We start from the raw sequence: 16,656 nt of genomic DNA, 5'->3' as shown, positions 1-16,656 counted from the left end.
AGGCACTTGTAGAGCACAGAGAACATTCCAGAGCATTCCATGGGGATGTTTATAGGTTTATTCCAGCCCTACAGGCAGTTGTAGGGCACAGAGCATTCCATGGGGACACCTATGGGTTTATTCCCGACCCTACAGGCACTTGTAGGACACAGAGAACATTCCAGAGCGTTCCATGGGGACATTTATAGGTTTATTCCCGACCCTACAGGTCTTGTAGGGCACAGAAAATTCCATGGAGATGTTTATATGTTTATTCCCAGCCCTACAGGCACTTGTGGAGCACACAGGACATCCCAGAGAATTCCATGGGGACATTTATAGGTTTATTCCCGACCCTACAGGCACCTGTAGGGCACAGAGAACATTCCAGACCATTCCATGGGGACGTTTATAAGTTTATTCCCAGCCCTACAGGAACTTGTAGGGCACAGGGGGGATGTCCCAGACCATTCCATGGGGATGTTTATAGGTTTATTCCCGACCCTACAGGCACTTGTAGAGCACAGAGAACATTCCAGAACATTCCATGGGGATGTTTATAGGTTTATTCCCGACCCTACAGGCACCTGTAGGGCACAGAGAACATTCCAGAACATTCCATGGGGATGTTTATAGGTTTATTCCTCACCCTACAGGCACCTGTAGCACACAGAGGATATCCCAGACCATTCCATGGGGACCCCTCTAGGTTCATTCCCAGCCCTACAGGTACTTGTAGGGCACAGGGGGGATGTCCCAGACCATTCCATGGGGATGTTTATAGGTTCATTCCCAGCCCTAGAGGTACTTGTAGGGCACAGACCATTCCATGGGGACCCCTCTAGGTTCATTCCAGCCCTACAGGTACTTGTAGGGCACAGGGGGGATGTCCCAGACCATTCCATGGGGATGTTTATAGGTTCATTCCCAGCCCTAGAGGTACTTGTAGGGCACAGAGGATATTCCAGACCATTCCATGGGGACATTTATAGGTTTATTCCCGGCCCTAGAGGTACTTGTAGGGCACAGAGGGGATATTCCAGACCATTCCATGGGGACCCTAAGGTTCATTCCCAGCCCTAGAGGTACTTGTAGGGCACAGAGAACATTCCAGACCATTCCATGGGGACCCCTCTAGGTTCATTCCAGCCCTACAGGTACTTGTAGGGCACAGAGGATATTCCAGAACATTCCATGGGGACATTTATAGGTTTATTCCCGGCCCTAGAGGTACTTGTAGGGCACAGACCATTCCATGGGGACCCTAAGGTTCATTCCAGCCCTAGAGGTACTTGTATGGCACGCGGGCGGGCACGGTCTGCAGCTCCAGGCGCACGGGGCACTTGTAGAAGTGGCTGAGCAGGGTCTCGGTGTAGTCCAGCAGGAAGTAGAGCTTGTGGGGTGGCAGTGCCCGGCTCAGCAGGGCACAGATCACCAGCAGGTTCCCGCGGCGCTTCAGCACCACCTCGTCCGCCAGCAGCCCCGGGAACGTCCCGAACAGGAACCGCCGCAGGAACGCGTCCTCCACCGCCCGCTGCGCCGCGCCCGCCTCGCCACACAGGTTCCCTGAGGGGACACGGTGACACTGGGGACACTGGGGACACTGCTGGCACTGGTGACTGCCTGCTGTGCCGCGCCCGCCTCGCCACACAGGTTCCCTGAGGGGACACGGTGACACTGGTGGCACTGGGGACTGCCCTGCAGTGCCAGCCTCGCCACACAGGTTCCCTGAGGGGACACGGTGACACTGGGGACACTGGGGACTGCCCTGCAGTGCCAGCCTCGCCACACAGGTTCCCTGAGGGGACACGGTGACACTGGGGACACTGGGGACACTGCTGGCACTGGTGACTGCCTGCTGCGCCGCGCCCGCCTCGCCACACAGGTTCCCTGAGGGGACACGGTGACACTGGGGACACTGGGGACACTGGGGACACTGGGGACTGCCCTGCAGTGCCAGCCTCGCCACACAGGTTCCCTGAGGGGACACGGTGACACTGGGGACACTGGGGACACTGGTGACACTGGTGACTGCCTTGCAGTGCCAGCCTCGCCACACAGGTTCCCTGAGGGGACATGGTGACACTGGGGACACTGGGGACACTGGTGACTGCCCTGCAGTGCCAGCCTCGCCGCACAGGTTCCCTGAGGGGACACGGTGGTGACATTGGTGGCACTGGTGACACTGGTGGCAGTGGCCGTGGCGGTCCTGGCACCAGAGGAGTTTTGTGTTCTGTCCCCCAGATGGACACCACGTGTCACTGTGCCCGCCGTGCCCAAATGTGTCCCCCCCAACCCCTCACATGTCCCCATGTCCCCTCCCCATGATGCTCATGTGCCCCACACCCTCCCGCTCACCATGTCCCCACATGTCCCATCCCAGGATGTCCCCACATGTCCCCATCCCAGGATGTCCCCACATGTTCCCATCCCCACATGTCCCATCCCCAGGATGTCCCTGTGTGCCCCACATATCCCCATCCCCAGGATGTCCCCACATGTCCCACATGTCCCCATCCCCAGGATGTCCCTGTGTGTCCCACATGTCCCCAACCCCACATGTCCCATCCCCAGGATGTCCCCACATGTCCCCATCCCAGGATGTCCCCACATGTTCCCATCCCCACATGTCCCACATGTCCCACATGTCCCCATCCCCAGGATGTCCCTGTGCTCCCCACATGTCCCCAACCCCAGGATGTCCCACATGTCCCATCCCAGGATGTCCCCGTGCTCCCCACCACACCCACCTCCCCTCACGCTGTCCCCACGGCCGGTGTCCCTGGTGTCCCCAGTGTCCCCGGTGTCCCCGTGTCACGTACCGGTGTGCAGGGACAGCCAGCCCTTGCGGTGCCCGATGTGGTGTGGCGCGTGGGCCTGCTCGTACGTCACCAACTTGTCACCCTTGCCCACGCGCACCCGCGCCGCCCGCGTCTGTGGGGACAGCGGGGTCAGGGGACAGAGGGGTCAGGGGACACAGGGGGGACAAGGGACAGCGGGGTCAGGGGACAGCGGGGTCAGGGGACACGGGGGGACAGCGGGGTCAGGGGACAGAAGGGGGACAGCGGGGTCAGGGGGGACAGCGGGGTCAGGGGACAGAGGAGTCCGGGGACAGTGGGGTCAAGGGATACGGCGGCCTGGAGGGACACGGGGGAACACGGGGACACACGGGGGGGACACACGGGGGGACACACGGGGACACACGGGGACACACGGGGGGACACGGGGACTCACCTTGAGGCAGGTGGGGGTGGTGTGGAGCTGCCGGCTGGCGCTGGGGACACGGGGAAGGACCTGCAGAGGGAACAGGGCTGTGGGGAGGGGGGGACATCCCGCTCCCCTGTCCCCAGAGTGTCCCCAGGAGCCCCGGCTGGGACTCACAGCTGTCCCCAGTGCCACCACAGCCCCTGACCCTCTTTGTCCCCAGTGTCCCAAATTCCCAGTGTCCCCAATTCCCAGTGTCCCCAGTGTCACCACAGCCCCTGTTCCCAGTGTCCCCAATTCCCAGTGTTCCCAGTGTCACCACAGCCCGTCCCCAGTCCCCAGTGTCCCAAATTCCCAGTGTCCCTAATTCCCAGTGTCCCCAATTCCCAGTGTCCCCAGTGTCACCACAGCCCCTGTCCCCAGTGTCCCCAATCCCCAGTGTCCCCAATTCCCAGTGTCCCCAGTGTCCCCAATCCCCAGTGTCCCCAATTCCCAGTGTCCCCAGTGTCCCCCAGTCTGGTGTCCCAGGTCCGGTGCCGCCGCCGGGCCTGGAGCCCCCGGTGTCCCCGGTGTCCCCTTCAGGCGGTGTTTTCCTCCAATCCCGCTGTTTTTGCCCCAATCCCGCTGTTTTTGCCCCATTCCCGGTGGTTTTTTTGCCCCAATCCCGCTGTTTTTGCCCCAATCCCGCTGTTTTTGCCCCAATCCCGCTGTTTTTGCCCCAATCCCGCTGTTTTTGCCCCATTCCCGGTGTTTTTGCCCCAATCCCGCTGTTTTTGCCCCATTCCCGGTGTTTTTGCCCCAATCCCGCTGTTTTTGCCCCATTCCCGGTGTTTTTGCCCCAATCCCGCTGTTTTTGCCCCAATCCCGCTGTTTTTGCCCCAATCCCGCTCTTTTTGCCCCATTCCCGGTGGTTTTTTTGCCCCATTCCCGCTGTTTTTGCCCCAATCCCGCTGTTTTTGCCCCAATCCCGCTGTTTTTGCCCCATTCCCGCTGTTTTTGCCCCAATCCCGCTGTTTTTGCCCCAATCCCGCTGTTTTTGCCCCATTCCCGGTGTTTTTGCCCCAATCCCGCTGTTTTTGCCCCAATCCCGCTGTTTTTGCCCCATTCCCGATGGTTTTTTTGCCCCATTCCCGCTCTCCCCTCACCCGCAGCGCGCGCGCGGCCGCCGCCATCTTGGCTCGGGGCTGGGCGGCAGCGCCCCCTGGCGGCGGGAGGTCAGCGGGGGGGGGGGGGCACTGGGGATACTGGGGGGGAACTGGGGGGGCACTGGGGATACTGGGGGGGAACTGGGGGTACTGGGGGTACTGGGGATACTGGGGGGATACTGGGGGATACTGGGGGATACTGGGGGTACTGGGGATACTGGGGGTACTGGGGATACTGGGGGGGAACTGGGGATACTGGGATACTGGGGGTACTGGGGATACTGGGGGGGAACTGGGGGGGAACTGGGGATACTGGGGGGGTACTGGGGATACTGGGGATACTGGGGGGTACTGGGGGGTACTGGGGATACTGGGGATACTGGGGGATACTGGGGATACTGGGGATACTGGGGGATACTGGGGATACTGGGGGATACTGGGGATACTGGGGATACTGGGGGGATGCTGGGGGCACTGGGGATACTGGGGATACTGGGGATACTGGGGGGGCACTGGGGATACTGGGGGGGAACTGGGGATACTGGGGGTACTGGGGGTACTGGGGGATACTGGGGGTACTGGGGATACTGGGGGTACTGGGGGTACTGGGGGTACTGGGGATACTGGGGGGTACTGGGGATACTGGGGGGATACTGGGGATACTGGGGGGATACTGGGGGGATACTGGGGGTACTGAGGGGTACTGGGGGGATACTGGGGGGATAATGGGGGTACTGGGGGGAAACTGGGAACACTGGGGACCCTGGGGGTCTTTTCTGGGCACCCCCTGGTCCCGCCGGGGGCTCCGGGAAGCTCTGGGGGGGTGTCCAGGGTGACCTCCCCTTTTGGGGGTCTCCCAGCTCCCTTCCCCCTTCCCCCTCATTCTGGGGGTCTCCCAGGTGTCCCCCCTTTTTGGGGGTCTCCCCCCTTCCCCCGTTTCGGGGTGCCCCCCACAGAAGCTCAGCTCACTCAAGGAGGAGCCGGTTTATTCTGGGGGTCTCTCCCCTTTTCTCCCCCTTTCTGGGGGTCTCCCCCCTTTTCTCCCCCTTTTCGGGGGTCTCCCCCCTTTTCTCCCCCTTTCTGGGGGTCTCCCCCATTTTCTCCCCCTTTTCGGGGGTCTTCCCCCTTTTCTCCCCATTTCTGGGGGTCTCCCCCCTTTTCTCCCCTTTCTGGGGGTCTCCCTCCTTTTCTCCCCTTTCTGGGGGTCTCCCCCCTTTTCTCCCCTTTCTGGGGGTCTCCCCCTTCCCCCATTCCGTGTGCCCCCCACACAATCTCAGCTCCCTCGGGGAGGTTCAGGTTTATTCTGGGGGCGCTCCCGTGCGTCCCCCCCTTTCCGGGGGTCTCAGGGGAAGGCGATGGTGCCCAGGGGGGGCTCGCTGGGGGGGGTCCCGCGGGCGGGGGGCTGCCGGGGCCCCCCGTGGTGGCCGTACTGGAACTTGAGGCGCAGCTCGCCCAGGCGGGAGCGGGGCAGGATGTCGGGGATCCACTCGATGGTGAAGGGTGTGGGCTCCTTCTGCGTGGGGGACGTGTGTCCTGGGGGGGCACGGCGGCGTGGCTGCGGGACCCCCGCCTCGGGGACCCCCCCTCTTCCCTTCCCTGAAGCCCCCCGACCCCAGGGACCCTCCCCTCTCCCCTCCCTTGAAGCCCCCAGGGTCCCTCCCATCCCTTTGGACCCCTCCCTTTACCTGTCCCTTGGAGACCCCCCCATCTCTGGGACCCCCTTTTCTCCCCCACCTCTTGGAGACCCCCCTTTTCTGGGACCCCCTTTTTTTCCTCACCCCTTGGAGACCCCCCCATTTCTGGGACCCCCTTTTTTTCCTCACCCCTTGGAGACCCCCCCATTTCTGGGACCCCCTTTTTTTCCCCACCTCTTGAAGCCCCCCCAAACCTTGAACCCCCCCTGTCCCCCCTTGCACCCCCCCAGGGGTGTTTGTGTCCCCCAGTCCTATGGGGAACTGGGACCTCCTGGCTGGGTTTTGGGGTTCCCCCCCTGCCCTTTATGGGGCTGTTTTGGGGTCTCACCCTGCCCCTCCTGGCTGGGTTTTGGGGTCCCACCCTGCCCCTCTTGAGGGTTCTTTTGGGGTGCTCTCCTTCCCTCCCGGGGGTTGTTTTGGGGTCCCCCCCTGCCCTTTCTGGGTGGGTTTTGGGGGTCCCCCCCTGCCCTTTCTGGGGTTGTTTTTGGTTCCCCCCCTTCCCTCCCAGGGGTTGTTTTGGGGTCCCCCCCCGCCCCTTCTGGTGAGTTTTGGGGTTCCCCCTGCCCCTCCTGGGGGCTGTTTTGGGGTCCCCCCTGCCCCTCCTGGGGGTTGTTTTGGGGTCCCCCCTGCCCCTCCTGGGGGTTGTTTTGGGGTCCCCCCTGCCCCTCCTGGGGGTTGTTTTGGGGTCCCCCCTGCCCTTTCTGGGTGAGTTTTTAGTTCCCCCCCTGCCCCTCCTGGGGGTTGTTTTTGGTTCCCCCCCTGCCCCTCCCAGGGCTGTTTTGGGTTCCCCCCCCGCCCCTTCTGGGTGAGTTTTGGGTTCCCCCCCCCGCCCCTTCTGGTGAGGTTTGGGTTCCCCCCCCGCCCCTTCTGGTGGGTTTTGGGGTCCCCCCGCTCCTCACCGACTTTGAGGAAGGTCTGCAGCTCCAGGGGCCGCAGCGGGGGCTGTCTCTCGTGGGCCGGCAGCCCCTCGGCCAGGCTCTCCACCTCCACCCGGGGGCTGCGGAAGGGCTCGAAGGAGCCGTCGCGGTTCTGCACGAAGCTGCGGGTGATCTCCAGCGGCACCTGCGGGGCGGGGAGCGCTCAGGGCCGGCCGGGGGCTGCCGAGGCTCCCGGGGGGACCGGCCCGGCCTCACCTCGGGCGTGTCGAAGATCTGCTTCACCTGCAGGACGTTGGTGATGTGCCAGGTGTACTTGGAGAAGGTGCCCAGGGGCAGCGCGTCCCTGCGCACGAAGGCTGCGGGGAGGGGTCGGCTCGGGGGGGCTTCACCCCTTTGCTTTATCCCCTCCTCTCGGTTTATCAACCCTCTTTCATTTCCCTCTCCTTCTCCCTCTTTTTCCCTTCTTTTCCCTCCTTTTTTTTGTATTTTGTCTCTTTTCCCCCCTCTTCAACTTTCCCCTTTTCCTCCCATTTTTGCCCTTTCCTCCCTTCTTATTTTCCCCCTCCTTTCCCCCTTCTGTGCCTCTCTTCCCCCTCTTCATTTTTTCTCTCCTTCCCCCTCTTCTCCCTTCCTTTTTGCCCCTTTTCCCTCCCTTTTTGTCCTTTTCCTCCCTTTTTGCCCCTTTTCCCTCCCTTTTTCCTCCCTTTTTGCCCCTTTTTCCTCCCTTTTTGCCCCCTTTCCCATGTTTTTCCTGTGTTTTTCCCATATTTTTCCCATACTTTTCCCCCATGTTTTCCCCATGTTTTTCCCATATTTTCCCCATGTTTTTCCCATATTTTCCCCATATTTTCCCCATATTTTCCCCATGTTTTTCCCCATATTTTCCCCATATTTTTCCCCACGTTTTTCCCATATTTTCCCCGTGTTTTTTCCCATGTTTTTCCCCATGTTTTTCCCCATATTTTCCCCGTGTTTTTCCCCATTTTTCCCGTGTTTTTCCCCATGTTTTCCCCATGTTTTTCCCCACGTTTTTCCCATATTTTCCCCATATTTTCCCCGTGTTTTTCCCCATGTTTTTCCCCATGTTTTTCCCATATTTTCCCCATGTTTTTCCCATATTTTCCCCATGTTTTTCCCATATTTTCCCCATGTTTTTCCCATGTTTTCCCCATGTTTTTCCCCATGTTTTCCCCATGTTTTTCCCCGTGTTTTTCCCCGTGTTTTCCCCATGTTTTTCCCCATATTTTCCCCATGTTTTTCCCATATTTTCCCCATATTTTCCCCATGTTTTTCCCCACGTTTTTCCCATATTGTCCCCATGTTTTCCCCATGCTTTCCCCATGTTTTACCCCATATTTTCCCCGTGTTTTTCCCCATATTTTCCCCATGTTTTCCCCATATTTTCCCCATGTTTTCCCGTGTTTTTCCCCCTTTTCCTCACCCGTGGTGGAGTTGGGGAGCCTCTTCTTGCCGCTGCCGCTGGAGATGCGCTGCTGGAGAGCCTCGAAGAAGGACTGGGGGATGTGGAACACCAGCGGCTCCGGGCGGCCTGGGAGGGGCACAGAGGGGTCAGGAAAAGGGTTGGGGGTCCCAAATCCTCATCCCAAAGGGTCCCTGGGGCCCATGGGATCAGCAGGGGTTGAATTCCCCGGGAAATGTCTGGGATTTGGAGGCTGACCCCTCGCTGTTGCTGTTCTGGGTGGTGGTGGTGGTGGTGGGAGGTGTGGATGGAGTTTGGGTGTTCCCAAAATGGCAAAAAAAAAGGGACACAGCGTTCCCAAAATGGCAACAAAAGTGTTTCCAAAAAGGGGACACAGCGTTCCCAAAAAGGCACCAAAAGTGTTCCCAAAAAGGGACACAGCATTCCAAACATGGCATCAAAAGAGTTCCCAAAAAGGCCACAGAAGTCTTCCCAAAATGGCACTAAAAGTGTTCCCAAAAAAACCACCAAATTGTCCCCAAAAAGGACACAGCATTCCCAAAATGGCAACAAAAAATGTTAACAAATGGCACCAGAAATGTTCCCAAAAAGGCAACAGAAGCCTTCCCAAAAAGACACCAAATATCCCCAAAAAGGGACACAGCATTCCCAAAATGGCAACAAAAGTGTTAATAAATGGCACCAGAAGTGTTCCCAAAACAGCACCAAAACTATTCCCAAAAAGACACCAAATCATCCCCAAAAAGGGACACAGCATTCCCAAAATGGCAACAAAAAATGTTAACAAATGGCACCAGAAATGTTCCCAAAATGGCACTAAAAGTGTTCCCAAAAAGACACCAAATCATCCCCAAAAGGGCAACAAAAGTGTTCCCAAACCAGCACCAAAACTATTCCCAAAAAGACACCAAATATCCCCAAAAAGGACACAGCATTCCCAAAATGGCACCAAAACTATTCCCAAAAAGACATCAAATCATCCCCAAAAAGGGACACAGCATTCCCAAAAAGACACCAGAAGTGTTCCCAAAAAGGGACACGGCATTCCAAACACCAAAAGTGTTCCCAAAATGCTCCCCAAAGAGCAGGGGGGCTTGAGAGCCGTGGAATTCTGGAATGGTTTGGGGTGGGATGGCCCCAAAACCCAGCCAGGGACAGCTCCCCCTGCCCCAGGCTGCTCCAGCCTGGCCTTGGGCACTCCCAGGGATCCAGGGACAGCCCCAGCTCCGCTGGGAATTCCATCCCAGCCCCATCCCACCCAAATCTCCCCTTTCCCAGTGGGAGCCATTCCCTGTGCCTGTCCCTCCTTGTCCCCAGTGCCTCCCCAGCTCTCCTGGATCCCCCTGGAATGTGCTGGAAGCTCTCCCAGGATCCTTCCCTTCTCCAGGGGAACACCCCAGCCCTCCCAGGCTGGCTCCAGAGCTTCTCCTGGAGCAGCTCTGGGGTGGACTCTGGGAGCCCCAGGCTGCAGGTGGGGGTCTCACCTGAGCGGGGCAGAGGGGCAGAATCCCCTCCCCTGAGCCTCCAATGTCACCTGGATTGTAAAAAGTCTTAAAATCTTAGAAAATTCAGGGATTTAGAAAGGAAGTTGGGTTTGCCCTGGGAAAAGCAGGCCCTGGGGAATGTTAGGCCTTGTGCTTGGTAAAGATCATGTCAAACTGCAGCTGTGGAATCAATAGATGATAAATGATACAATTGTTAGATGTGATTAGATATAATTATTGTTTAAAGAACGTGAGGAACTGTGTTAGGGGTTTGGGGGGATGATGAGAAATCCATGCTTGGGTAAAAACAATGCTTACAATAGAACAGTGTAAGTTTAATAATTAATATGTAAATTATATAATTATATATATATATAATGATAAATATATAAAAAATATTTTTATATATTTTATATATATATTTATGTATAATAATTTATTATATATAATATAATATATAATATATAATATATAATATATAATAATATATGTTATAATATATAATATATAATATATTATATATTAATATTTATATATTTATAAATTTATATATAAAAATACATATAATATATAATATATTATATATAAATATTTATATAAATATATAAATATATAAATATATTTATATTTGTTTATATATATTATAAATATATATAATTTATTTATAATATATATCATATAATACAATATTATATATAATATATATATAATAACATATAATTTAAATATATATTTATATATATATATTTTAATATATATATATATATAATGATAAAACACGTTCAGCTCAAAACCAAATCGGGTCAGATTTGGGTCTGTGCACCCCTGACACCCAGAACTCTTTAATAAAGCAATTTCATATAATTTCATATAATTTCATATAACCATTCTGTGATTGTGAGTGTTCCTGAACGTTGACAACCTGCAGCCAAGCCAAGGAAACAGCCAGGGGAACAGCAGGGGAACAGCCAGGGGAACAGCAGGGGAACAGCCAGAGGAACAGCAGGGGAACACTGGGGGAACAGCAGGGGAACAGCCAGGGGAACAGCAGGGGAACAGCAGGGGAACAGCAGGGGAACAGCAGGGGAACAGCCAGGGGAACAGCAGGGGAACAGCAGGGGAACAGCAGGGGAACAGCCAGGGGAACAGCCAGAGGAACAGCAGGGGAACAGCAGGGGAACAGCAGGGGAACAGCCAGGGGAACAGCCAGGGGAACAGCCAGGGAACAGCAGGGGAACAGCAGGGGAACAGCAGGGGAACAGCAGGGGAACAGCAGGGGAACAGCAGGGGAACAGCAGGGGAACAGCAGGGGAACAGCAGGGGAACAGCCAGAGGAACAGCCAGAGGAACAGCAGGGGAACAGCCAGGGGAACAGCAGGGGAACAGCAGGGGAACAGCAGGGGAACAGCAGGGGAACAGCAGGGGAACAGCCAGAGGAACAGCCAGAGGAACAGCAGGGGAACAGCCAGGGGAACAGCAGGGGAACAGCAGGGGAACAGCAGGGGAACAGCAGGGGAACAGCAGGGGAACAGCAGGGGAACAGCAGGGGAACAGCAGGTGCTACAGGCGGACACTCACCCTCGAACTGGTAGTGCATGGTCTGGTGGATGCGCTCGGTGACGCTGCCCAGCCACTCCTGGAAGGACAGGGACACCTGGGATTCGTCCAGCGCCTGGTTACAGCCTGTAGGGGACAGGGAAGGGACACAGCAATGTCACCCTGCCCCACAGCCCAGCCCCAGAAGGACAGGGACACAGCAATGTCACCCTGCCCCACAGCCCAGCCCCACAAGGACAGGGACACAGCAATGTCACCCTGCCCCACAGCAGGGTGTGTAACAGGGACACAGCAATGTCACCCTGCCCCACAGCTCAGCCCCAGGAACCGGCCTGGGGCGGGATGGGTGAGCTCTGTGTGGGGGAAAAGCAGGAAAATGAGGGATTTGTGTGGACTTCCAGGGAAAACTGAAGGCAAGAGGGGGAAAAGCACCAAGCAAAGGCCGCAATGCCGGCGTGGGGAGAGGGTTTTCCACAGGGATGTGGGGAAACCCACGGGATTTAGTGGTGCTGGAGGGACCTTTCCCCTCCCAAACATTCCACAGAATGCCAGCAGAAGTCACTCATGGGATCTGGTTTGGGTTGGGAGGGACCTTAAATTCCATCCAGTCCCATCCAGGGTCCCAGGGTGGTCCAGCCTGGCCTTGGACACTCCCAGGGATCCAGGTGGCTCTGGGAATTCCATCCCAGCCCCTCCCTGCACTGAGGTAAGAATTCCTTCCTAAAATCCCATCTAAACACGGATTTGGGTTGGAGGGACCCCAAAGTCCACCCAGTCCCACCATGGGTCCCACACTTTCCACAGAGCCAGGGTCCTCCAACCTGCCCGTGGACACTTCCAGAGATCCCAGCTGCTCTGGGAATCCCATCCCAGTCTGTCCCCACCCTCACAAACCAGGAATTCCCTCCCAAAACCCACATCCAGCCGTGCAAACCCAGCGCTGGCACTGCCCCAGGGCTCACCGTGTCTCTTCAGCGAGGAGGAGGAGGAGGAGGAAGAGGAGGAGGAGACCGGTGGCTTCCTCAGGCCGCTCCTCCTGGGGCCGGGATGAGCGGGGTCTGGAGCCAGGAGGGGCCCGGGCAGCTGCGGCCCTGAGGGAGGGATTGTCACCCACATTGTCCCTGGGAGCTCCCTGTCACCTCCCTCTGGGCCCTCAGCCCCACAGCACCACCCCATGGGGCTGGGGAGACGAGCTCCCAACAGCTGGAGCTGCTCCAGAGGTGCCAACAGCTGGATCTGACCCCATGGAGCTGCTCCAGAGGTGCCAACAGCTGGATCTGACCCCAGAGCTGCCTCCACGGGGGATTTCAGCCCCCACCCACCCCAGGCCCTCCCCAGGGACACTCACCTGGCCCCACGTCCTTTTTCCTCCTCTTGGCCCTGGCAGCAGCCGCCCCCCGAGCCCGTGCCGTGGAGCCGGGGCCGCGCAGCAGCTGCGGGATCACCGTCCCCTTCAGCCCTGGGGACACAAATCCTGTCCCTAAAACCGCCCCGGGCACGAGGCACGGGGACACAGAGGGACACAGAGGGACACAGCCATCCCCCAAATGTCCCCAGAGAACCACCCACCCTCCCAAGAGGCTCCTTTGGAGGGGAGGGGGGATTTTGTGCCCCCCGAGTGGGTTTTCATCTTGGACTGTGTGGGGTTATTGGGGTGCAGAACCCCCTGAATGGTGGGAATCCAGGGTGCTGCTGCTGGGGGGGGCCACAGGGAACGAACCCCAGATTTCCTGCTGGGGGTCACAGGGAATGGACCCCAGAGATTCCTGCTGGGGGTCACAGGGAATGAACCCCAGATTTCCTGATGTGGGGGGGTCAGAGGGAATGAACCCCAGATTTCCTGCTGGGGGTCACAGGGAATGAACCCCAGATTTCCTGCTTTGGGAGGGGTTTTTGGGGAATGAAGGCCAGAGGTTGCTCTGGGAAGGGGTTCAGAGTTTCCAGCCCTAGAAAGGGACCCCCAACCCGGTGGGATCTGCCCCTACAGCTCCCCGTGGAGCCCCCACTCTGCTGCCACGCAGGCAGGAGCTGGGCACCGCTCCCCACGGAGCTCTGTGCTCGCAGCGGGACGGGGCAGGACCCAAACCCAACCCCCAGGTGACAGGGAGAACCCGGGGGGTGTTTGGGGTGACCCCAGAGCCCCCAGAACCCCTGCACATTCCCACCGCCGGCGTCGGAGGCCAGGAAGTCGGAGAACTCCTGGGCCAGGCTCTCGTCGCTGGCGAAGGCGCAGATGCAGGCCAGGAAATGGATGCAGCGCGCTGGGGGCGACTCTTCCTCCTCCTCCTCCTCCTCCTCGTCCTCCCCCTTGGCGTGGCCGTGCCCGGGGGCGCGGCAGGCGCAGGAGAAGCGGCGCTGGCCGAAGCTGGCGTGCAGGTAGCCCAGGCTGTGCCTCTGGCTGGCCTTGCACTTGACCACCAGCACGCTCTTGGTGACCCTCTGCACCAGCGGCCCCGTGGGCTCGGTGGCCAGCTCCCACAGGCTCTGCTTGGCCTCGGCGGGAGCCTGCACGGTGCCCAGCACCGAGCTCTTGAGCGGCAGCGGTGTGGCCTCGGCCTGGCAGCCCAGCGCCAGCTTCAGGTGCTGGCACTGCTTGTCGGCCGCCGCCTTGGCGCAGGCGGGCGCGTGGCAGCGGCCCGAGCTCAGCTGGGTGATGAGGGTGCCCTCGGGGGTCTGGATGGCCGTCTCGGACACCCCCAGCTCCACGAAGCAGCGCGAGTCGCGCTGGCGCACCGAGTACAGCTGGCTGTGGGAGCCGGTGAGGACGCGCACGGCGTCGGCGCCCGGCTGGCGGCGCGTGCCCGCCCGGAACACGGTGCCGCAGGTCTTGTTCTTGCAGCTGAGCCCCCGCGTGCCGTTGTAGGTGCCGCAGCGGGGGCACTTGCGGATGCCCCGCAGAGTGGCCTTGCCCAGGTCCGACAGGAAGGACGGGGCCTTGGGCCTGCCCGGGCACGGATCCATGGAGCTGGGGGGAGATGGGGAGGGAGGGTGGTCACTGGGGCGGCCTGACAGGCCCCAGGGGCCACCCTGACGGTCCCTGTGCCACCCCAATGGTCACCCCAACAGTACCTGTGACATACTCACAGTCCCTGAGTCACCCTGACAGCCAGCCTGCCTTATCCTTGTGCCATCCTGACAGTCCCTGTGCCATCCCAATGGCAACTCTGGCAGTCTCTGTGCCACCCTGTGCCACCCCAATGGCTACTGTCTGTCCCTGTGCCATCCTGAGAGTCCCAGTGCCACCCCAATGGCCACTGTCTGTCCCTGTGCCATCCTGAGAGTCCCAGTGCCACCCCAATGGCCACTGTCTGTCCCTGTGCCATCCTGAGAGTCCCAGTGCCACCCCAATGGCCACTGTCTGTCCCTGTGCCATCCTGAGAGTCCCAGTGCCACCCCAATGGCCACTGTCTGTCCCTGTGCCACCCTGCCAGCGCCCGTCCAGCCCCAGGAAGGAGGAATCGTGGCCATAAATGGGACAGGAATGGGACAGTTCCCTCCTGGATGCCCAGAGTGGGACCCTGACCGCCCAGGACAGCGACTTCAGCGCTGTCACACGTCCCTGTCCCAATGGGGACATCTCGGGGGGACAGGAGCTCCGGGATCACCGGGCCCAGCACGGCCAGGGCCACCACTGACCATGTCCCCAAGTGCCACACGCACTGATAAACACCCGGGGATGGGGACTCTGCCACTGCCCCGGGCAGGACAGACCTTCCACAAAGGAATTCCCCCAAAATCCAACCTAAACCCTCCGGCCACAGCCTGAGCCCGTTCCCTCTTGTCCTGTCCCTCGTGTTCCGGGAGCAGAGCCGGACCCCACCTGGTGTCACCCTCCTTTCCCCGGGGTCCCCACAAGCCCTTTTTCCCCAGACTGAGCCCCACCAGGCCCCGTCCCTCTCCCGGTCCCCATGAACCCTTCACGGCCAGGCTCGGGGGTCTCTCCCCTCACAGCCAGGTCCCGGCTCCCTTCACGACCAGGCCCGGGGGTCTCTCCCCTCATGGCCAGGCTCGGTGTCTCCTCACGGCCAGGCCCGGGGATCTCTCCCCCCCCCCTCACCGGCGTCTCCCGGGGTTTCCCAGCATCCCTCGCGGCCCGTGACGTCACCTCCGCCCCGGTACCTGAGCCCCGTTACCGCCGCCGGGAGCACCGTGATGGTGGGGGGGAGCTCCACTTCCGCCACCGGCGCGCTCCTATTGGCCCGCTGGCACCACGTGGTGAACCGCGGGACCTGCTGGGAGCTGTAGTCCAAAGAGCCGCTGCCCCACACGTGACGCTTGGACTACAACTCCCATCAGCCCCCGCAGCGAGAATCCCCAATTTCCCCCTTTCCCCCCAAATTTCGCTTCCCCCTCCCCCGAATTCCACTTTTTTCACCCCCCAAAATCCCACAAGTCCCACCCTTCTCACCCCCAACGCACCCAACAAAACACAGCACACAAGCAGCTCAGTTTTTTCATTTTTCCCATTTTTTTTTCTTAAAAAAAAAAAAGTTTTTTGTATTTTTTTCCATTTTTATGAGGTTTTTTTTGCGTTTTTTTTTTATTTAAAGGCTGGGCGAGAGGTAGGATAGAAAAGGGCGTTTTTTTGGCCTCTGATAGATCAGGTTTGGGAGCTCTTCTCACCTTCACTCCCTTGCCAAACACACCTGGGCTACTGAGGGAATTTTACACAATGTATTAAAAACTTTATATTCCAAGAGTTATATCCACAAAAAAAAAAATAATAATAATGACAAAAAAAGGGGGAAGATTTCTGGCACAAATCACATCAAAAGTGTCCTACCTTTAAATAAGGAAAACGTACAAAAGTGGCTGACGCTTGTGCAAAAAAATTCTTCAATTTGCTGTTAATATTTTACAGAATCAGTACAGGAAAACGTAGAAATCAGTAAAAAAAAATTAAAATAAAAACAACCCCAAAACGACCAACCCTGGAAGGGATTTGTCACGTTTTAGCAACAGGAATTTTTGCTGTCCCAGGGTGGGAATCTTGGCTCAACCTGGGGAGAGCTGGGCACTTTCAAGTCCCTTTTATATTTTTATTTTTATTTTTATTTTTACTTTTATTTTTATTTTTATTTATTTTTCCCCAGAGTAAGGCAAAAAAACCGACCCTGAAAAACACACTGAGATCCACAAAAATTAAAAAAAAATAAAAAATGATGTAAACGATTTATCTTCCAAAAAAAAAAAAAAAAAAAAAAAATTAGAAATAAAAATAAAATAATTTCCCCCCGTTGGAGGGATGAAAACAGAGGGTGTGAGGCTGAAGGC

The 16,656-nt window shown here is 57.6% G+C and overlaps 2 protein-coding genes across 8 annotated transcripts; both read right to left on the bottom strand.

Annotated features, from left to right (window-relative positions):
* Positions 1-35: 35 nt before the first annotated feature.
* On the bottom strand, positions 36-4,372 carry MRPS24 (mitochondrial ribosomal protein S24). The gene is made up of 4 exons (XM_086865539.1): positions 4,329-4,372; positions 3,214-3,273; positions 2,802-2,913; positions 36-1,545 (listed from the first exon to the last, which is right to left on the bottom strand). The coding sequence occupies exons 1-4, from the start codon at positions 4,353-4,355 to the stop codon at positions 1,262-1,264; spliced, it is 483 nt and encodes a 160-aa protein (XP_086721665.1). The 5' UTR covers positions 4,356-4,372; the 3' UTR covers positions 36-1,261.
* Positions 4,373-5,610: 1,238 nt separating this feature from the next.
* Positions 5,611-15,596, bottom strand: C29H2orf42 (chromosome 29 C2orf42 homolog). 7 transcript variants are annotated; one of them, XM_086865533.1, is made up of 9 exons: positions 15,440-15,596; positions 13,548-14,347; positions 12,731-12,841; positions 12,345-12,473; positions 11,404-11,508; positions 8,342-8,449; positions 7,156-7,256; positions 6,922-7,084; positions 5,611-5,861 (listed from the first exon to the last, which is right to left on the bottom strand). In XM_086865533.1, the coding sequence occupies exons 1-9, from the start codon at positions 15,463-15,465 to the stop codon at positions 5,671-5,673; spliced, it is 1,734 nt and encodes a 577-aa protein (XP_086721659.1). In that variant the 5' UTR covers positions 15,466-15,596; the 3' UTR covers positions 5,611-5,670. The 7 variants fall into 7 exon arrangements, with proteins under 7 accessions (XP_086721659.1, XP_086721660.1, XP_086721662.1 ...); XM_086865534.1 differs by having other exon boundaries at positions 5,611-5,841; positions 15,502-15,590; XM_086865536.1 differs by having other exon boundaries at positions 15,502-15,569.
* Between the last annotated feature and the right edge of the window lie 1,060 nt (positions 15,597-16,656).

This window comes from Cyanistes caeruleus, chromosome 29, assembly GCF_971803275.1.
Source record: "Cyanistes caeruleus chromosome 29, bCyaCae1.hap1.1, whole genome shotgun sequence".
Lineage (NCBI taxonomy): Eukaryota > Metazoa > Chordata > Aves > Passeriformes > Paridae > Cyanistes > Cyanistes caeruleus.
The sequence above is the reverse complement of the archived record's forward strand: the minus strand, read 5'-3'. Positions and strand labels throughout refer to the sequence as shown.

Bases quoted from the DNA above. Each gene is read 5' to 3' on its own strand.
- MRPS24 (XM_086865539.1), bottom strand. From the start codon at position 4,355: ATGGCGGCGGCCGCGCGCGCGCTGCGG. The intron at 2,914-3,213 runs GTGAGTCCCCGT...CTGTCCCCACAG, and splicing joins CCACCCCCACCTGCCTCAAG to ACGCGGGCGGCGCGGGTGCG. The intron at 1,546-2,801 runs GTACGTGACACG...GTGTCCCCTCAG, and splicing joins CTGGCTGTCCCTGCACACCG to GGAACCTGTGTGGCGAGGCG.
- C29H2orf42 (XM_086865532.1), bottom strand. From the start codon at position 15,465: ATGCTGGGAAACCCCGGGAGACGCCG. The intron at 7,085-7,155 runs GTGAGGCCGGGC...CCCGCCCCGCAG, and splicing joins AGATCTTCGACACGCCCGAG to GTGCCGCTGGAGATCACCCG. The intron at 5,842-6,921 runs GTGAGGAGCGGG...TCCCCCACGCAG, and splicing joins GCAGACCTTCCTCAAAGTCG to AAGGAGCCCACACCCTTCAC.